The sequence below is a fragment of the Trachypithecus francoisi genome, unplaced genomic scaffold (assembly GCF_009764315.1).
Source record: "Trachypithecus francoisi isolate TF-2019V2 unplaced genomic scaffold, Tfra_2.0 Lachesis_group21, whole genome shotgun sequence".
Classification (NCBI taxonomy): Eukaryota; Metazoa; Chordata; class Mammalia; order Primates; family Cercopithecidae; genus Trachypithecus; species Trachypithecus francoisi.
The window spans coordinates 31,431,558-31,453,771 of NW_022681467.1; the positions used below are offsets into that span (position 1 = coordinate 31,431,558).

The 22,214-nt window shown below is 44.2% G+C and overlaps 1 protein-coding gene across 3 annotated transcripts in view; it reads left to right on the top strand.

Annotated features, from left to right (window-relative positions):
• The window catches only part of PHF20 (PHD finger protein 20), a 185,859-nt gene that overhangs the window by 122,016 nt on the left and 41,629 nt on the right, over positions 1-22,214 (top strand). For all 3 annotated transcript variants that reach the window (XM_033186275.1, XM_033186276.1, XM_033186277.1), the window contains 2 exons: positions 8,888-9,166; positions 21,936-22,034. In XM_033186275.1, coding sequence (XP_033042166.1) covers positions 8,888-9,166; positions 21,936-22,034 — 378 coding nt within the window. The remainder of the gene's footprint in view (positions 1-8,887; positions 9,167-21,935; positions 22,035-22,214) is intronic.

Below are 22,214 nucleotides of genomic sequence, written 5' to 3' on the forward strand. Positions count from 1 at the left end.
GGCAGGAGAATGGCGTGAACCCGGGAGGCGGAGCTTGCAGTGAGCTGAGATCTGGCCACTGCACCCCAGCCTGGGCAACAGAGCAAGACTCCATCTCAAAAAAAAAAAAACAACAAAATAATTAGCTGGGCATGGTGGCACACGCCTCTAATCGTAGCTACTCGGGAGGCTGAGGTAGGAGTATCGCTTGAACCCTGGAGGTGGAGGTTGCAGTGACCCAAGATTGCTCCACTGCACTTCAGCCTGGGTGACAGAGTGAGACTCTGTCTCAAAAACAAAACAAACAAACAACAGCAAAACAAAACTGGGTTTTGTCTTTGACTGCCTCATGGAAACATAAGAGACTTGTGAAATAAGTATTCTTATTTCCATTTAACAATGAGGAAACAGTCTTGGAGAGGCTAGCTCCCACGTTTGATGTGACAGTACACTAACATAAGTAAGAGAAGTAAAGAATGCAACACATTCCAGGCCAGGCACAGTGGCTCATGCTTGTAATCCCAGCACTTTGGGAGGCCAAGGTGGGTGGGTCACCTGCAGTCAGGAATTTGAGACCAGCCTGTCCTAAATGACGAAACCCGGTCTGTACTAAAAATACAAAAATTAGCTGGGTGTGATGGCAGACACCTGTAATCCCAGCTACTTGGGAGGCTGAGGCAGAAGAATCACTTGAACCCAGGAGGCGGAGGTTGCAGTGAGCTGAGATCATGCCACTGCACTCCAGCCCGGGCGACAGAGAGAGACTCCGTGTCAAAAAAAAAAAAAAAAAAAAAAAGCAGCACATTGGTTATTTCAATATTTTAGAAAAAGGAATGAACAAAACCAACTGTTATACAAATAGAAAGGGAAGGACTACAGGATCCATAAAGTACTTACAGGAATTCTTCAAGGCAGGACAGAATCTTTTCTGCTGAGAGACCGGGGTGAAGGCATTGTGCAAGGAGGTGGTATTTGAAGGATGAGCAAGACTTGGTTTGCAAGTGGGAACAACATGCCAAATAGAGGGAACCACATGGTCTAGACTGGCTGAACTGGCGGCCTTTATTGTGCATACAGAGGGCTCCTTTTGGCTGTAGTGTGCAAAAATTAGGATAAGGTTGTGAAGTCTGGAAAATATAATTTTTCATATCTCTAAAAATTTGGGTTCAAAAGTAAAATAGTCCACTTTGCAAAACCTTCATGAGAAAGGGACGATTGCTTAAGTCTTGGTGTTTATGTGTCTTTTTTGTTGTTCTATTTTTTAATATTATTTATTTATTTATTTACTGTTTGAGACAAAGTTTGTCACTTTGTTGCCCAGGCTGGAGTGCAATGGTGTAATCTCAGCCCACTGCAACCTCCGCCTACCAGGTTCAAGCGATTCACCTGCCTCAGCCTCCTGAGAAGCTGAGATTACAGGCATCCAGCTAATTTTTTTCTATTTTTTGTTTGTTTGTTTGTTTTTGGCAGTGGAGGGGGGCAGTCTCGCTCTCTTGCCCAGTCTCGAGTACAGTGGTGCGATCTCAGTTCACTGCAACCTTTGCTTCCCAGGTTCAAGCGATTCTCCTGCCTCGGCCTCCCAGGTAGCTGGGACTACAGGCATGCACCACCATGCCCAGCTGATTTTTTTTTTTTTTATTTTTAGTAGAGACAGGGTTTCACCATGTTGGCCAGGCTGGTCTCGAATTCCCGATCTCAAATGATCCGCCCGCCTCAGCCTCCCAAAGTGCTGGGATTCCAGGCGTGAGCCACCGGGCCCGGCCAATTTTGTATTTTTAGTAGAGACGGGGTTTCACCATGTTGGTCAGGCTGGTCTCGAACTCCTGACCTCAGGTGATCCACCCGCCTCAGCCTCCCGAAGCGCTGGGATTACAGGCATGAGCCACCACATCTGGCCTTTTTTGTTGTATTATAATTTAACATATCCTAAATATTTTCTCATCATTAAAAAGCATAAACATTTTATTCCTATATAATATTTTTATCTACTTTTTTTTCTTTAGAGCTCTATTTCTGGAAGAATCTACTTTTTGATTTGTGGTTCTGAAATTATAGCAAATTGTGTAATTTATCAGATTTTGTCACAGGCTATAATACATAACTGATTCATACCCTGTTTGCAGCTTTTCTCACTCTGATGCTTGTGTTGTTTTTTCCAGCAGTGCAGGGTAGATTATCAACTGGCTTATAATCAGAAGAGTTTGCTTGTATCACAGTGAGTTATACTTCACTGATTTCACTGGGAAATCTTACTTCCTGAGCTTCCATGGTTAAATATTTGTAATGCTCGAATCTTCTTTGATGTTTATTCCATCAGAGAAAAAGCAGCAACTACTTTGTCTTAGTGTTGCCAAATTGAAAAGAGCCTTTGGTTTGGCCAGGGTCTTTGTGATGGTGACACCTGGCAGTATCTTCCCTCCTGAGGAGCATCCCTGCTCACCTGAGCCTCTCTGATCCTAATACTGCCTGTCAGATGCAGCTGGTCCACCCGAGTGCCAAGCTTGCACTCCTTTGGAGTTTCAGCTGTACTAACTTTTGCTTAGCTGTGAGGAATCAAGGATTTTGCTTTTGTGGGGGGAGGAGTTTTTATCCTGTAAACTGAACTTGCTTCCTTTGAAGGGTTTACTGGATTGGCAGATTATTAGTCCAGTCATATCTATCTTTCAACATAGTTTGGCCATGTCTTTTTTTTTTTTTTTTTTTTTTGAGATGGAGTTTCGCTCTTGTCACCCAAGCTGGAGGTCAATGGTGTGATCTCGCCTCACTGCAACCTTTGCCTCCTGGGTTCAAGCAGTTCTCCTGCCTCAGCCTCCCAGGTAGCTGGAATTACAGGCACGCACCACCACACCTAGCTAATTTTTGTATTTTTAGTAGAGACGGGGTTTTGCCGTATTGGCCAGGTTTGTCTTGAACTCCTGACCTCAATTGATTCACCCACCTTGGTCTCCCAAAGTGCGGGGATTACAGGCGTGAGCCACCATTCCTGGCCAGCCATGTCTTTTTCTTTTTTCCTTTTGTTTTTGACAGAGTTTGGCTCTTGTTGCCCAGGCTGCAGTGCAGTGGTATCATTGCAGCTCATTGCAACCTCCGCCTAGCAGGTTCAAGCGATTCTCCTGCCTCAGCCCCCTGAGTAGCTGGGATTACAGGCACCTGCCACCACACCTGGCTAATTTTTTGTATTTTTTTTTTAGTAGAGATGGGGTTTCACCATGTTGGCCAGGCTGGTCTTGAACTCCTGACCTCAGGTGATCTGCCTGCCTTGGCCTCCCAAAATGCTGGGATTACAGGCGTGAGCCACCATGCCCCACCAACATGTACTGTTATTTATGTTTTAAAAAGATAAAACAATGTTCAGGATTTTGGTGGAACAAGCTTGGTACTATCCTGCATTATATAAAGTGAGTATTAAAAATGAAAATCTTTAGGTGTCATAGTAAAAGATGTCCCAAAAGGTGGAGATAATAATCCCACTGATATGTGAATAGTCATACTAGGAACCTTATAGTTGGTTTTGAATTTCACACTTTTCAGGAGGACGTAGACAAAATGAGGTGCTTACAGGGTGATATGTGTTCCAGCCAGGGCATATGAAGACTGGTTGAAGAAATATTTCACACTTGGTTGATAATTATAATAGCTGTCTCCAGCCATGTTCCAGAAATAACATAAGCCTGCTTATGATATATTTTATATTTGAAATGATAATGGCTTCCATGTGTTGATCACCTACTTTGTGCCAAGTATATACATTATCCATAACCTTTTCTCCAACTCTTTGAAATAGGTTGTATTCTTCCCTTAAGAATCTGGATAATTAGACTAGCTTGCACAGCTAATTTATGCTGCTAATGAAAGACCTGGGATTTAACGTTGTGCTTTTTGTATTATACCATACTGCCTCTGGCAGGAGCATGCAGTCAGGCTGTGGGTGGTGGGCACTTCCCCTCTTCTGCTTATGATTAGGTTAATTCCTGAAATTTAAAATGACATTGAATAGTCGTAGTAGATAGTATTAATTGAGCATTTATTATGTGCTCCTTTCTAGGCTCTTTGCATGTAATTTATTTAATTCTCACAACTCAGCGAAGTTGTTACCATTATCGTCTCCATCCTGCACATGAGGAAACTGAGTCTAGGGGTGTAGGTGGAAGAACTTGGGTTTGAAATAGGCTGTCCAGCTGCAGAACCCACACTTAGCCCCTGTGCTGTTTGCTTTATGTAGATGACCATTGTGTGTACACATGAGTGCAAAGTTTTTGTTTTTGAGACGGAGTGTCGCTCTTGTCACCCAGGCTAGAGTGCAATGGTACGATCTCGGCTCACTGCAGTCTCCACCTCCGGGTTCAAGTGAGTCTCCTGCCTCGATCTCCTGAGTAGCTGGGTCTACAGGTGTGCACCACCATGCCCAGCTAATTTTTCTTTTTGTTTTTTTTTGAGACAGAGTCTCACTCTGTTGCCCAGGCTGGGGTACAGTGGCGTGATCTTGACCCACTGCAACCTCTGCCTCCTGGGTTCAAGCAATTCTTCCACCTCAGCCTCCCAAGTAGCTGGGACTACAGGCACGTGCCACCATGCCTGGCTAATTTTTATATTTTTAGTAGAGACGGGGTTTTACCATGTTGGCCAGGCTGGTCTTGAACTCCGGACCGCAAGTGGTCTGCCTGCTTCAGCTTCCAAAAGTGCTGGAATTATAGTTGTGAGCCGCTGCACAGGGTTCCAGCCTTAGTCTTTTGTGACGTACAAAATGGCAAGTTTATATGATTTAACTTAATATGGATCAAGAGAAGGATATTCCAAATAAACTATTTTTTTGTTTTAGGAAACAATTGGATGTATTAAAGGTTTGTGTTTTGAACTTCTCCACTGACATACTTTTCCTGTCCAATTATTTGTCTGAGAAGTGTGTATTCTATTTCACATTGTGTCACTTTTGCTTCTCCCTTTTTTTTTTTTGAGACAGAGTTTCGCTCTTGTTGCCCAAGCCAAAATGCAATGGCGCGATCTCAGCTACTGCAACCTTTGCCTCCCGGGTTCAAGCGATTCTCTTGCCTCAGCCTCCCGAGTTGCTGGGATTATAGACACACACCACCACGCCCGACTAATTTTTTGTATTTTTAGTAGAAATGGGGTTTCACCATGTTAGCCAGGCTGGTCTGGAACTCCTGACCTCATATGATCCGCCCGCCTTGGTCTCCCAAAGTTCTGGGATTACAGGCGTGAGCCACCGCGCCTGGCCAACTTTTTCTTCTCTTACCTGCAGCTAACTGATCAGGCATCTTTTATATCTCTTGTTATAGGTAGAAAGTGATTTTAAGGTATTCTGCTTTGTGATGTGTGTGTATAGGTTTTTGTTGGTTTAAATTGGCTCTCTAATAGCATCCTTCAGACCACCAAACCTAATTTTGAAATGTAGAGTATAATTTAGATCAAATTTAAGAATTTTAAAATTACTTCTGATTATGGGATGACACTTGAAAAAATAATCATAATACTTACCAAAGGTTTAACAGGCTACCTGCTTTCAGTGGAAATTGTGTGACTATGTTTAAGAAAAATTTGATTAACTCAAGAAAGGTCCATTCATTGCACATGGAATTCTTAATTTTTTAAAAAAAGGTCCATTTGATATATTCTTGGGTGACCAAATCTGTAGCATAGGAGTGACTTAAGGTGATTGTTTTCGTTGGTGGGAAGACATTCTAAAGGCAGTCTTCAATAAACTGCATTTCTAACACACAAGAGGTTCTTGTGGCCCATGGGTGGTGACTCACACCTGTAATTCCAGCACTCTGGGAGGCCGAGGCAGGCGGATCACTTGAAGTCAGGCATTCGAGACCAACCTGGACCAGTCTCTCCTAAAGCAACAAACAAAACAAAACAAAACAAAAAAGGTGGACGTGGTGGTGGTGGGCGACTGTAATCCCATCTACTTGGGCGGCTGAGGCTGGAGAATCACTTGAACTGGGGAGGTAGAGGTTGCAGTGAGCTGAGATCTCACCATTGCATTCCAGCCTGGGAGACAAGAGTGAGATTCCGTCTCAAGGAAAAAAAAAAAAAAAAAAAAAAAGTCCTTGTGATGGGTTTAGTTTTTGTCATTGGTACCTGACTGACTATTGCCTTCTGCTTATTTGTTTTTTAGGGTCATGCTTTTATTGTCTCTTTGAAATTGATCATTGAGTCCTATGAGTCCTCCTTATGCCTTCTACCTCCATTTAGTTAGCTGGTTTTTCTTGTAGTCTCTGGGTCCTTTTTGTTGTTGTTTATTTTGCATTTATTATTATTATTGTTATTTTATTTATTCATTCTTGACACAGGATCTTGCTTTGTTGCCTAGGCTGAAGTGCAGTTGTGCAGTCATGGCTCACTGCAGCCTGAACCTGCTGAGCTCAAGGGATCCTCCCACCTGAGCCTCATGGGCAGCTGGGACTATATCATGCCTGGCTAATTAAAAAAAAATTATTTTGGCCGGGCGCGGTGGCTCAAGCCTGTAATCCCAGCACTTTGGGAGGCCGAGACGGGCGGATCACGAGGTCAGGAGATCGAGACCATCCTGGCTAACATGGTGAAACCCCGTCTCTACTAAAAAATACAAAAAAAACTAGCCGGGCGACATGGCAGGCGCCTGTAGTCCCAGCTGCTTGGGAGGCTGAGGCAGGAGAATGGCGTAAACCCAGGAGGCGGAGCTTGCAGTGAGCTGAGACCCGGCCACTGCACTCCAGCCTGGGCGGCAGAGCAAGACTCCGTCTCAAAAAAAAAAAAAAAAAAAAAAAAAAAAAAAAAAAAATTATTTTTGTAGAGATGAGGTCTTGCTGAGTTGCCTACACTGATCTTGAGGATCCTGGCCTCGAGTGATCCTCTTGCCTTGGCCTCATTTATTGTTATTTTTAATTGACATGTAATAATTTTACATATTCATGTGGTACACATTTCCTTACATGTATACAATGTATAATGATTAAATCAGGATAATTAGCAAATCCATCACCTTGAACATTTATTTCTTTGTGTTCAGAACATTCAAAATCTGCTTTTCTAGCTATTTGAAAATATATAATAAATTATTATTAACTATAGTCCCCCTATAGTGCTGTAGAATACTAGAACTTATTTCTCCTATTCTGGATCCTTTTTTTTTGAGGCAGAGTCTTGCTCTGTCGCCCAGGCTCAAGTGCAGTGGCACTGCAAACTCTGCCTCCCAGGTTCAAGCCATTCTCCTGCCTCAGCCTCCCGGGTAGCTGGAACTACAGGCGCCTGCCACCACGCCCAGCTAATTTTTTTGTATTTTTAGTAGAGACGGGGTTTCACCGTGTTAGCCAGGATGGTCTCGATCTCCTGACCTTGTGATCCACTCACCTTGGCCTCCCAAAGTGCTGGGATTACAGGCATGAGCCACCACGCCCGGCCTTTCTTTTTTTTTGAGACAGAGTCTTACTCTGTCACCCAAGCTGTAGTGCGGTGGTGTGATCTTGGCTTACTGCAACCTCCGCCTCCCAGGTTCAAGCAATTCTTCTGCCTCAGCCTCCTGAGTAGCTGGGATTACAGGCATGTGCTACCATGCCTAGCTAATTTTTGTATTTTTAGTAGAGACGGGGTTTCACCATGTTGTCCAGGCTGGTCTCGAACTCGTTACCTCAGGTGATCCACCCACCTCGGCCTCCCAAAGTGCTGGGATTACAGGTGTGAACCACTGCACCTGGCCAATTCTGGATCCCTTTGATCAGACAAAGTATATCATAAAACAAAGTACGTGTTGAAATCTCAAAGACTCAGTACTAAAACCTTTGTAACTGTTACACTTCCCTTGCACAAAAACTGGCGTAAAATCTCTTAGGTTTCACAGAGAGATACTGAGGAATATTCCCTATTTCCGTCCACAAGGATTGGTACCAGGATGGTAGTGAATGTAAGTCTGGTCCAACTCATAAGTACCAGCTTGAGATCCTTGATTTTTTAAATTTTTATTTTATTTTATTTATTTTATTATTATTATTATTTGAGACAGAGTCTGGCTCTGTTGCCCAGGGTGGCATGATCTCAGCTCACTGCAACTTCTGCCTTCGGGTTCAAGCAATTATCATGCCTCAGCCTCCTGAATAGCTAGAATTACAGGTGTGCTCCGCGATGCCTGGCTAATTTGTTTGTTTGTTTGTTTTTTGTTTGAGTCAAAGTCTTGCTCTTGTCTCCCAGGCTGGAGTGCAATGGCATGATCTTGACTCACTGCAGCCTCCGCCTCCCAGATTCAAACAATTCTCCTGCCTCAGCCTCCCAAGTGGCTGGGATTACAGGCACCTGCCACCCTGCCTGGCTAATTTTTGTATTTTTAGTAGAGACGGGGTTTCACCATATTGGCCAGGCTGGTCTCGAACTCCTGACCTCAGGTGATCCACCTCCCTTGGCCTCCCAGAGTGCTGGGATTACAGGTGTGAGCCACCATGCCCAGCCCATTTTTTTGTATTTTTAATAAAGATGGGGTTTCACCATGTTGGTCAGGCTGGTCATGAACTCCTGATCTCGAGTGATCCACCTGCCTTGGCCTCCCAAAGTGCTGGGATTACAAGTGTGAGCCGCTCTGCCTGGCCTGAGATCCTTGATGTTTTGTTTTGTTTTGTTTTGTTTTGTTTTTTAAGGATTTTTCCTTAAAGTATGTGAAACCCTGAAAACTTGTACGACTGTTGAAAATAAACATGTTGATTTCTTCTTCCTAAAGATGAATCACAGTTGAGTCTTATTTGACCTGAAGTTGTTTTCATTCTCTCTAAACAGTAATTTGAGGAGGTAATGGCAGTCTGATATCTCAGGCTACATATGCACGCTAGTCTTTCACCTTCAGTTGTCATGTGTTAGTGCATGTTTTGTAATAATTGGGATAAATACAAGGAACCTTTGCTTTTGTTTTTATTTTTTTCAGTAACAAATACTTTTAAGAAAACAGATGATTTTGTGTCATCTAATGCACCAGCTGTCGACCTAGACCATAAGTTTAGATGCAAGGTTGTGGACTGTTTAAAATTTTTCCGCAAAGCCAAACTGTTGCACTATCACATGAAGTATTTCCATGGAATGGAGAAGTCACTGGAGCCAGAGGAGAGCCCGGGAAAGAGGCATGTCCAAACCAGGGGCCCTTCAGCTTCAGACAAGCCCAGCCAGGAGACCCTGACCAGGAAGCGGGTCTCTGCCAGTTCCCCAAGTAAGTATCTTCATTCTTCATTGTGTCATGGATGGCTCGGTTGCTTGGCCACAGTGCTTGTGTTTTCTGACACACAATGCAGGCATTAGGTTTGTTCCAGTTGAATCCCACAGGATTAAACATACTAAGTGATCCTCCGGGCTGTACCATGGAGCTGTGGCCTTCCTGCAGGCCACAGTCGCTTAGCCTCTGAAGGCCTTGCTGCTTCCAGTATGAGTGGGGACAGTCAAGCAAAGGGACCTCATTCAGAAGCCAGCAGGAGAACTCGTGCTCAGAGCAGCATGGGTGCCATCGTGCCACTCTCCCAAACCTGTGTGTTTTCCTTGCCAGCAGTACAAAAGAGCACGATAACCAAAAGGTGATATGTGATTCTACTGCCAGGTCCAAATGTGAATACTGTTTCATCTTAAGTGCAACTGAAGATATTTATAATAGCACTGTTTATTTTGCATAGAAACCATAATAGTAGTAGTAGGGGTTACCATAAAATCTCATTTTATAACTTATTACAGAGAACCTTTTAGGAAATATCTTCTAAAGCTTACAGAAATTGAAAAATTACATGTTTCCAGGGGAATTTCAGAAGAATTAATGGATTTCCAATAAATTCTATAATCTTCCCAGCTTTTTACTTGCTATTGTAATATCACTATCTACTTCTTGGCTTAAAGGTTTTCTATTAAAACATGTAGGTATTAAATGGTGTATGGAACTCCTAGGACATCTGACAGTGTTCCCAGTAGAGTATACAATCAGGTTTCAGGATGGGCAGAGCCATGCAGACTAAGGTGAACTCTGACCCTCCGAGGGGTCAGCCTTCATTTATGCTGTCAAGACTTTGTATGTGCTGTATTATCCATTAGAAATATAATGTGAGGCCAAGCACAGTATCTCATGCCTATAATTCCAGTACTTTGGGAGTCCAAGGCGGGGGATCACCTGAGGTCAGGAGTTCGAGACCAGCCATACTAACATGGTGAAACCCTGTCTCTACTAAAAATACAAAAAAATTAGCTGGGCTTAGTGGTGCGTGCCTATAATCCCAGCTACTCTGGAGGTTGAGGCAGCAGAATCGCTTGAAGCCGGGAGGCAGAGGTTGCAGTGAACTGAGATTGTGCCACTGCACTCCAGCCTGGGCAACTGAGTGAGACTCCATCTCAAAACAACAACCAAATAAGCTAGCATAAACTGATACAGATTATATGGTTCTGCTTATATAAAGTTCAAAAATGAGTAAGAACTAATTTGTGGTATTTGAGGTCAGAACAGTAGTTACCTTTTGGAGGAGGTAGATAGGACTGGAAACTGGGCAGGAGGGAGACTTCTAGGGCTCCGGAAATGTTCTGTTTCCTGATCTGCATGGTGACTATACGGGTGTGTTCATTTATGAAAAAGTATTGACTTATATGTTTATTTGTTTTTTTTTTTTTTTTTTTTTTTGAGGCGGAGTCTCGCTCTGTCGCCCGGACTGGAGTGCAGTGGCCAGATCTCAGCTCACTGCAAGCTCCGCCTCCCGGGTTCCCGCCATTCTCCTGCCTCAGCCTCCCGAGTAGCTGGGACTACAGGCGCCCGCCACCTCGCCCGGCTAGTTTTTGTATTTTTAGTAGAGACGGGGTTTCACCGTATTAGCCAGGATGGTCTCGATCTCCTGACCTCGTGATCCGCCCGTCTCGGCCTCCCAAAGTGCTGGGATTTATATGTTTATTTGTGTATACTTTTCTGTGTATGTTTTATGCTTCAATAAAAAGCATGCTTAGGCGGGCATGGTGTTTCCTTTTATCTATTTGTTTCCTTTTATCTGACTTACCTCCAAATTAATCTTCTCCTTTTCAGTCCCATGGCACTAATCCAGGTTTCCCCTCTTGCCCTGGTTGTTGTGGTCATTTCTTAACCAGTTTTCCTCCCATCATTCTTTACTCACTGTGATTATCCATCATTTTGCCGTCAGATCAATCTTTGAAAGTACAAACCTGATTATATCACTGTCTTGCTAAATAATATGTAAGGACAGGATGATGCTTCTGAAAGCATAAGTTTTGGAGCTGGGCACAAGGGTTGTGAATCCCATCTGTTCCCTCAGTCACTGTTGGACTCTCTTCAGGTCTCCAGACCTCACTCTCTTTCTGAGTGTAAACCTGAGTTCTTGTAATTAGTTTGTGAGCTAATCTTTTTCATGAGCCTATTTCAAGGCCTGGTGTGGGGAAGTGGATTTCCTTCTTCTCCTTGCTTTCCATAATTTCATCCTTCTTATCCAGCCATATGTGGCTGAGGTGGGTGCATTTGTGTGAGCTCTCTAGCTGGATTCTGAGTGCTGTTGGGGAGGAATTATGTTGAGTCATCTTGAGTCACTGCAGTATCCCATGGGCTCTGAAGCGCTGTGGAAACAACCAGCACTGAAGGCTGGAGATTATGTTGAGTAAATGGAGATCATTGAGGTGTCAGAAGCCAGTAGAAATAGCAGGCACTGGATATCTTAATGGAGTGACATCTGGGCAGGATGAGGGTACAACACTGGAAGTAGGGTGCAGCCTACCCCAGACAGCACAAAGCTACCAGAGTCAGATTGTTCCAAAGACTAAGGCTTGACAGGCAAGAGGCCACTGAGGGACCCAGGGAAGTCCTGCTTGCCTGATCATCATGATGTGTGCTGTCTATGCTAGGACATAATGCCTCTCCCTCTCCCTGTTCATGGTAATTGTCTGAGGAGGGACTTTGCCCAGCATAATGCACCTCGGTGTAGGGCAGGTATCCCTGGCCAGATGCTGATCCACCACCTGGCTTTGGGATTCTTGGTTAACTGTACTTGCATGACTTGGTTTATGTTGAGTAATATGTGTCAGCTCACCTGAGTTTGAATACAGGCTCTACCACTTGCTTGCTCCAGGACCTTGGGCAGAGAACTTGCTAAACTTCAATTTTCCTATCTGTGAAATAGAGATAATAGTACTACCTACCTCATAACTTTGTTACAGTAAATGACCCAAGGGGAAATGCTTTGTAAAATGTCCGGCCTATCGTAAACTCTGAATATATAGTCTCTCTTTATCTCAGTGAAAGCATTTACCCAAGTAGTCAGAGATCTGAGTTCTGAACTCAGCCAACTACTGATGAGCTACGAAACCAGTAGACAAGACATTACCATTTTGGTATAATTAAGAAGCCTGAGTGATTGATTTTCTTTTATTTCGTCTTTCTTTTTTTTTTTTTTTGAGTAATTGATTTTCTACTTTCATGTCTCTCTCTTGGATCTCATGCATTATACTGACCTGGGATTTTAATCTCCTTAATACTGAAGGATCCTTTTCAATGGGATTTGGAAATTTCTTGGTGAACTGGAGATTTCTGTTTACCAGTTTTTAAAAATAAGACCTGCTGTATACTCACTAGACTAGTAGGGTAGACAATTATAAAATGCTTTAAGGGAAACCAGAGTCTTTTAAATCCCTATGCTTTAACTTGTTGCCAAAAGGTTTTTAAATCTTTATGTTTTAATTTATTTAAAGTGTTTCTTTGTAAAATTGATCAATTTGGCAGCAGAATGTGCCGCACAGACCACTCACCCACTGTCTGATCATTTCTGTACCCTCTCAGTGAGGGCACAGCCTGATCATATTTGTACCCTCTCAGTGAGGGCAGGATTTGTGCAGCCAGGAAGGAATGTACCCCCACCCACATGTCAGGTGGACACAGCCTCCTAGACAACATGGCGATTACCCAAATGTATCTCCCATGCCTCATTGCTGATACGTTTAGCAGTTACCAGATCGAAGGAACTAGACCATCCATCTTGCTATGATCTAGATGGAAAATTGAAAGCCTGGCCACCAGCCCTGACTGTGCCACTAACCAGCAAGAGCCTCGGTATTATCATATCTGGATGGGGCTCAGTAGACATGTTCAGCCTTTATCACGTAGCTGGCTATCAGTGAGAGTGAACATAGCAGTGTATGCTGAAGATTCTGTAGTGTGGCTGCCTCATTCTGCCCCAGCTCTCCAGAAGGCACCCCTCTTCCAGGCATCACCCCTTACCTTTCTCCCATCAAAGCCTTGCCCCAGTTTATCAGGGTTTTACTGGATACTTGACTAATCTGATAACTAAAAATTTGAAAGAATAGAACTAACTTAATAGTATCCTGGTTTCACCTCAGGCTTCTGAGAAAGCCCTTATCTCTAGAGTGGAATTTCAGACAGTGTGGGGAGTTTAGTTGGGGAGACGTTTCAGAGTGAGGCTCTGATACCAGGCAGCCTATGTTTTAGTTTACAGGCAGTGTGAACTTGACATTCTGCCTAAGTGAAAAACAGAATATTATAGGATTTGTGCTGCGTGTTGATAGTAACTGTAAAAAAGTACCCCCTTTATGCTGAATGCTCCGATTTTTTTTTTTAGACAGAATCTCACTGTGTTGCCCAACCTGGAGTGCAGTGGCATGATCTTGGCTCACTGCAACCTCCGCCTTCAGGGTTCATGCAGTTCTCCTGCCTCAGCCTCCCAAGTAGCTGGGATTACAGGCATGCACCACCACACCCAGCTAATTTTTGTATTTTTAATACAGATGGGGTTTTGCCATATTATCCAGGCTGGTCTTGAACTCTGGGCCTCAAGTGGTCCCAAACTTGGGTTCTAATGGATTTCTCTGATGAAGATTCCTGGGGCTTCTAGCAGAACCATTGGGACTCGAAAGTACCCTGCAGAAATTTCTTGGTTTTGGACTCCTCAATTTCTGGGCCAGTAAGTTTGAGCAGAAGTAGTAGTTTTGGTCTGAGAGCCCGTAGACTGATCTTAGTAGCAACCTGCCACTGTTCCCTTTGTGATCTCAGGCAGGTCTCTTCACAGATCTGATCTCCTCATTTCTTTTCTTTCTTTTTTTTTTCGCTCTTGTTGCCCAGGTTGGAGTGCAATAGTGCGATCTTGGCTCACTGCACTGCAACCTCCGCCTCCCGGGTTCAAGCGATTCTCCTGCCTCAGCCTCCCGAGTAGCCAGGATTACAGGCATGCACCACCATGCCTGGCTAATTTTGTGTTTTTAGTAGAGACGGGGTTTCTCCATGTTGGTCAGGCTGGTCTCAAACTCCTGACCTCAGGTCATCCGCCTGCCTTGGCCTCCCCAATTGCTGGGATTACAGGCGTGAGCCACCGTGCCTGGCTGATCTCCTCATTTCTAAAGTGATGATGTAGAATTAGGTGTGCCTGAGACCAGGCCCTTTCATGTGGGGAGAAAAGCTCATAAACAACATGAGAAGGCTAAGTTCTGTGTTAGGAACATCTAAAGTGCTGTGGGAACACAGATTCAGATTTTGCCTGTAGGGTAGGAGCTGGACTGTTGAGAGGAGAAAGACATTTGAGTTAGGCCTTGCTGTGAATTGAATTGTGTCCTGCCTTCCTCCCTAAAATTCATCTGTTGAAGTCCTAACCCTCAGTGTGATGGTATTTGGCAATAATTAAGTTTAAATGATGTCATGAGTGTGGAGCCTTCATGGTGGGATTAAGAGAACAGAAAGCTCCCCCTAGCCCCCCATATGAAGATGCAGCAAGAAGACAGCTCTCTGCAAGCTGGGAAAAGGGGCCTCACTGGGAACCAAATAGGCTGGCACCTTGATCTTGTACTTTCCAGCCTCCAGAACTGTGAGAAAGAAATATCTGTTGTTTAAGCCACCCAGTCTGTAATGTTTTGTTATGACAGCTTGAGCAGACTAACCCATGCCTTAAGGAGTGAGGCTAGATAGGAGTTGGACTAGAAGCCGGGGAAGAGGAAAAGCATCCCTGTGCCAGGAATAGGCATAGCAGGATTCAGAGGCATCAAGGGGAATAAACCAATCATCTGTCCCTAAGGTGTCCCTTCTGATGCCAGCCTTCTGTAATCCTGTCACTCATATGGTTCTTCTGCCCTCAGCCAAGCCTTTAGTTGTAAAGTGAATTTAGAAGGTCAGTTTAGATTTGCTTTTCCAAATGAGGTTTCTCAGTATACCAGCGTCACTTAATAAATTCTCTTCCAGGAGCCAGCTCAGGCTCCCTTGGATTTCTTTCTATTTAGGTGAGTTCAGTCCTGAATACAGGTTAGACTCAGAAAGAATTTTCTAGTGTCAAAGAGGGCCTCTTCTGTGCTTATTATTACTTATTGCTACATCTGTTTGGGTCATGTTCTCACCCTGGGTAAATCTGTTTTAGGCCAAAGTGAACCTCTCATGGGACTACACTGGCCTTATCGCAGGAACATGTCCTCCTCCCCTTAAACAAAGAGAGCAGTGTGAGCTTAATTAGAATATGGCTTATGGTGCCATAACAGAGATAACAACATAGCTGGCTAAAATCAGAGAAATTTATTTTCCTCTCAGGATGAACTGCAAGTTACCCATGGTGGCCCTGCTCAGACTCTGAAGGCTCCTGGGCCTTGCTTTCTCCCCATCGTTCCACCAGGCCCCAGGTGCTGCTCTTCTTTGGGGTCTAAAATGGCTCCCCCCGTTTGCTTATCTTTCAGCTGCTGGGAAGGGAAAGTATGCTCCTTTCTTTTAAGGGCACAACCCAGAAGTGCCACACATCGCTTCTTATATCCCATAGGCAGAACATCTGCCACCCCTCTCTCAAGGGAACCCGGAACATGAACTCTTCCTATGGAAGAAGTGGAGAAATGGTGTTGGGGAGGGCATTGCAACGTCTACCACATGAGCTAAGAAAAATGCAGGGCCTGGCCGGGTGCGGTGGCTCAAGCCTGTAATCCCAGCACTTTGGGAGGCCGAGACGGGCGGATCACGAGGTCAGGAGATCGAGACCATCCTGGCTAACACCGTGAAACCCCGTCTCTACTAAAAAATACAAAAAAAAAAAAAAAAAAACTAGCCGGGCGAGATGGCAGGCGTCTGTGGTCCCAGCTACTCGGGAGGCTGAGGCAGGAGAATGGCGTAAACCCGGGAGGTGGAGCTTGCAGTGAGCTGAGATCTGGCCACTGCACTCCAGCCTGGGCGACAGAGTGAGACTCCGTCTCAAAAAAAAAAAAAAAGTAAAAGAAAAATACAGGGCTTGAGGAGGGAGGGGTTATTGGAGGGTCGTCCTGGGTTGGTGTCTGGGTGGCACCCATGGTAGGGGACTGGTAGGAGATGAGGTTGGGAAGGTAGACATGGTGAAATGACACTGGCAGGCCCTGAGTACCGCTTCTCTGACAGGCAGAGAGAACCCCTCTAAGCCCATATCTGCTTCTGTTCTGCCCTTGAGCTGCCACCCCCTTGTGCAGATCAGAACATGCTCTGGTCATTGCTTGTCCCAGCCTCGTGGCTGAGCTCTGCTCTGTGGTGTACAAGCAGTTACCCCATAAGTAGTGGTGATGTTATTCTTTTCCCTCCTGGAAGCAGCGGTCTGATGACCGTTGTCCCTCTGCTCTCATAAGTCAGTGATTGGATGGAATACTCAAGAGTCAGCTGTATGGAAGAGCAAGAAGGCCTCTGGTATTTCTCCTGATGGACACCTGCAGCTTGGGGAGAGGACAAGTGGCCACCCTGGAGGAAAGTCTCGCCCTGCTTAGGCGACAAGCTGCTCTCCGATCCAGAGCCCTGGCAGGAAGTCACTCTTTGTCCAACCCAGTCAGGGCAGCCGGGAGGAAGCTGTACAGCCAGTACATGCTCTGTGGGTCATGGAACAATTGGTAAAGCTGTCCAGATAGAGAGCAGACAGCAGACCAGCGACCAGCACTGCTTTCCAGGGAAAGAGTATTGCAAGCAATATAATAACAACTGACATTTGAGTACCTCATGTGCTGGGCGCTGTTCCAAGTTCGTTACTTGTATTGTCTTGTTTAGTCATCAGAACTAAACCCTATGAGGTGGGTGCTGTTATGCCTAATTTATGCTGTTATTCCACTGTGGTCTGAGAGTATGGTTGATATGATTTCAGTGATTTGAATTCATTGATACTTGGTTTATGGCCAAGCACGTGGTCAATTTTAGGTTATTTGCCATTTGCAGATGGGTGGAATGTATAGTTTGTCGTTGCTGGATGGAGTACTCTGTAGATGTCTATTACATTCAGTTGGTCATGTGTAAAATTTAAGTCCAGTGTTTCTTTGTTTTTTGCCTCGATGATCTTTCTAATGCTGTGTCAGTGGGGTGTTGAAGTCCCCCACTAAAATTACGTGGCTAAGTATTTCTTTAGGTCTAGAAGTACTTGTTTTAAGAATTTGGATACTCTAATGTTGGCATATTAGGCATCTATAATGCCTAATTTATAGATTAGAAACTAAAGTGCAGATGAGATGGATTAATTTGAACCAGTATTTACCGCTCTAGCAGGTGGTGGAGCTATGATTTGAATCTGTTGTGAAGCCCATACTCCCACCTTGAGGCTCTGCTGTCTTTTATGATTCCAGGGAAGAGTGCCTGTCCCAGGCCCTGGAGTGGGAAATAGGAGTGCCTCCCTGCAGGAGACTTCCTGTGCACATGGCAGTCTAGGGATTTCTGCCTGTTGTCACCTTGTCTACCCTTGTTCCTCAGGGACTCGCCTGGCTTAGCTCAGTCCTTGCTGGGCAATTCTGTTTCTTCTCCAGGGCCTACAAGTTGTGCCACTGGAGTTTACAAATGACCACCATCTTTAGCCAGATAACCAGGCATGCCCTAGCATTGGGCAGTTTTCTTCTACATCTTGCCCTCTCTGTCTCAAGGATTTAGGACCTCGATTATGTTGCTGCTTCAGGCAGTTCTCCTACTGACAGGATAAATTCTGTTAGCATTTCACTAAGCTGATGGGTATAATTACTTTAGTTGGAGGTCACTAAAACCTGAATTTACAAATAAAAACTGGATCAGTGAGCAGTTTGTGTGTGTGTGGTGGGGGGTTGGGGGTGAAGGTACAACAGATAATATCCCTCCTTTGCTGAGATCCTCCAGTGGCTCCCTAAATCACTCATAGTAAAAGCCAACTTCCTCACAGGGCCCTTCATCATGATCTGCTTCTAGCCTCCATCTGCTTCTTTCCCTCACTCAACCTAATTCTAATTTCAATTCCTTTGGAGCCATACAGATCTCCTTGCTATTTCTTGATTTCAAATTCCAGTTGTTCATTGCTGGCATATAGAAAAGCAATAGGTTGTTGTATATTAACCTTGTATCTTGTAACCTTGCTATAAGTGCTGTTCTGGCAATTTTTGTTTTGATCAATTCTTTGGGATATTCTACATAGACAGTCAGATCATCTGCAAACAAAGATAGTGTTATTTCTTCCATTTCAGTCTGTAGAGCTTTTATTTCCTTTTCTGGCTTATTCCACTAGCTAAGATTTCCAGTAAAAGGAGTAGTGAGAGACGCATCTTGCTTTGTTCCTGATCTTAAGGGGAAAACATCCAATTTCTTACCATTAAGTATGAAGTTGGCTGGAAAGAAGTTCTTTATCCAGTTAAGGAAATTCCCTCTTATCCATAGTTTGCTGCCCCATCAGCTTTTTAGGTTGGTGCAAAAGTAATTGTGGTTTTTGCTCTGATTTTCAGTGGCAAAGACAGCAATTACTTTTGCACCAACTGAATAGAATATAGCTCTGTGAGGGACAGGGGGTGTCATCTGTCTTTGTTCATTGCCGTATCCCTCCTCCCTAGCATGTGCCTGGAACATAGTATATGCGTGGTATCTGTTGACTAAATGAATTGAAACCATGGCTAATAATACGGTGGTAGCCAAGAAACTGTAAAAATGAGTTTTGTTTTTATGTTTGGGGAAGACCCTGTTCCCAGGATCAATGAAAAGTAAAAATTATTGATAGCTTTTTTGAAATTCAGGAGGCATCTGACCATGTTTTACCCATCTACTTTCTTTGGGCCTTGGTTTCTTGGTTTTAAAAATGAGTGCTTTTACAAATTGGTCTAAGTTCTCTCCTAGCTTTCATGTTTGTTGACTTTCTTCTCTAGTTGCAGGGTATTTTAACAGTTAAGGAGCTCAAATACCCTTAAGTCCTATGTTCTCTAGCCAGTACATCAACTCTGCCTATAGCTTCCAGGCTTGCCAGTCAATAGGCACAGCCCACTGTTCCTTTCTGATGGTTCCCAAGTGCTCATTTGGGAGAGGGGCCTGGTTGCAGTGCAGACATGGTGCTGGAGAGTCACACCAATTTGCTTTTAAATACTTATGTGATGTCAGGTGGATGATTTCACCTCTCTGAGCTTCAGTTTCCCTGACTGTAAAATGGGAATGATATACACACCAATTAAAAGAGATATTTGTGATTTCCTTGCACACAAGTGCTTAGTTAAAATGGAATCTGATTGCCTACCCTGCCCCACACCTGCTTTGTGGAGATCTTGATTCCGTATCAGAATCACTTGGAAAGTGTTTTAAAAATCCTGATATTCTTGAAAAAATTATGCTAAATGAAAGAAACCAGACACAAAAGGTAATGTATTGTATGGTTCCATATTTATGAAATATCCAGAGTAGATAAACCCATGGAGTCAGATGCAGGTTGGTGGGGCTGAGGGGAGGAGTTTAGGGGAGGAGAAATATTGCTTAATGGTAAAGGGTTTTACTTTGGAGTGATGGAAGTGTTCTTAGAACTGTATCAAAGTGGTTATACAACATTGTGAATGTACTAAATGCAACTGAATTGATTGTTTTTCTTTATAGCTTTATTGAGACTTAATTGTACAATGAACTGCACATATTTAAATGGTATAATTGGTGAGATTTAACATATGTTTATACCCAACTATCACCACAATCAAGATAGTAAACATATTCCACTTCCTCCCAAACTTTCCTCATGCCCCTTTTTAGTTCCTCCTTCCCACCTCTCCCCTCCACCTGAGCTCCAGGCAACCACTATTCTGCTTACTGTTACTTATGGTTTGTTTTCTCTTTTTTTTTTTTTCCGAGACAGAGTTGCTGTGTCACCCAGGCTGGAGTGAAGTGGCGTGATCTCAGCTCACTACAACCTTCACCTCCTGGGCTCAAGCGATTCTCCTGCCTCAGCCTCCCAAGTAACTGGGGTTACAGGCGTGAGCCACCACACCCGGCTAATTTTTATATTTTTAGTAGGGACGGGGTTTTATCATGTTGGCCGTGCTAGTCTTGAGCTCCTGACCTCAGCTGATCTGCCTACCTTGGCCGCCCAAAGTGCTGGGATTACAGGTGTGAGCCACCCCAGCCGGTTTTTTTTCATTTTGTAGACTATTATAGAAATGGAATCCTGCAGTGTGCACTTGTTTTGTCTGGCTCCTTTCACTCAGCATACTTTGAGATTCACTTATGTTGCTGTTTGTACCTTTATTGCTGATAAGTTTTCCATTGTATGGATACATCATGAATTATTTGCACATTCACTTGTTGATGGACATTTGGGCAGTTTTCAGTGTGGGGCGATTACAACTAAAACTCTTTGTGTGGACATAAGTGATGCTTTCTCTTGAATGAAGATGTTGTAGTGGATGGCAAGGTCATAGGATACATGTACGTGTAAACTCATGTTGACATCTAAAAAGTAAGGCATGGTGAATTACTTGAAATCCTACAAGTATATTTGGTAAGAGAAGAAGAAACAACTGGATTTTTTTTGTTTGTTTTGGAGACAGATTTTCACTCTGTCGCCCAGGCTGGAGTGCAATGGTGCGATCTGGGCTCACTGCAACCTCTGCCTCCCAGGTTCGAGCAATTCTCCTGCCTCAGCCTCCCAAGTAGCTGAGATTACAGGTGTCTAGCACCACGCCTGACTAATTTTTATATTTTTAGTAGAGATGGGGTTTTGCCGTGTTGGCCAGGCTGATCTCAAACTCCTGACCTCAGGTGATTCGCCTGCATTGGCCTTGCAAAGTGCTGGGATTACAGGCATGAGCCACCATGCCTGGCTACGACTGGATTTTTCAATGGTGAGGCTATTAACTTTGAAAACTGATCTCAGTAGAGTGGTAGGTGGGAAGCTTTTTAGATTGTGATTAGGAAATACCCTGAAGGGAGAAGTTTGGACAGGGAGGATTGACATCTTAAGGAGTTTTGTTGTAGAGCAGAGAGGATGACGTTTTGGTATTTGGAAGGCATGAACTGTTCGTTTAAAAATAACTTTATGTTATATGAATGGTACCTCGATTTTTAAAAAAAGAGTGAAACAAGCAACAGAATCCTGGCTGGACGCGGTGGCTCACACCTATAATCCCAGCACTTTGGGAAGCTGAGGCGGCTGAATCACCTGAGGTCGGGAGTTCAAGACCAGTCTGGCCAACATAGTAAAACCCTGTCTCTACTAAAAATACAAAATTTAGCCAGGTGTGGTGGCATGTGTCTGTAGTCCCAGCTACCCTGGAGGCTGAGGCAGGAGAATCACTTGAACCCAGGAGGCGGAGGTTGCAGTGAGCTGAGATTGTGCCACTGGGTGACATGGCGACGAAAACAACAACAAAAAAATCAGATCCCCAGGTGATTCCAGTATGTAGCCAGGGTTGAGGAGCAGTGATCTAAGTAGAGTTTTGCAAACTTGTCTGTAAAGGGCCAGATAATAAATATTTTCAACCTTGGGGACCATAAGCTCTCTGTCCTCACTACTCAGCTCTGCTGTTGAAGTGTGAAAGACACGTAACCAGTGAGCATGGTGTGTTTCACTGAAATCCGTTTACAGTGACAGGCACTGGGCCAGAGTGTGCTGAGCTGGACTGAAAGGCTAAGTGATGGAGGCGTGGCTCTGCCACGGGCAGTCGGCTCCAGACTTCCCAGGTAGAACCAGGCCCCCTGGACATGCTTACTTGGGAAAATAATAAGCACCCCAGCATTGAAAACAAAATGTTAAAATGCCAACATTTGTGTTTAATTCTAGCTACAAAAGACAAGGAAAAGAATAAAGAGAAGAAATTCAAAGAGTTTGTGAGAGTGAAGCCAAAGAAGAAAAAGAAAAAGAAAAAGAAAACCAAACCTGGTAATTTTTTTTCCTGAGGGCTTCACTTAGGTTTCCTTACTATGAGTGGGGAGCGGTTGCTTTCTCCCATTATGGCCTCTGAACCTGTGCTGAGCAGAGGAAGGACCAATAGTCCCTTACCAGGGCTGTGGGCTCAATCTAGTATGGGCCCTGGAAGGGGAGGCACCCAGTCATCCAGGT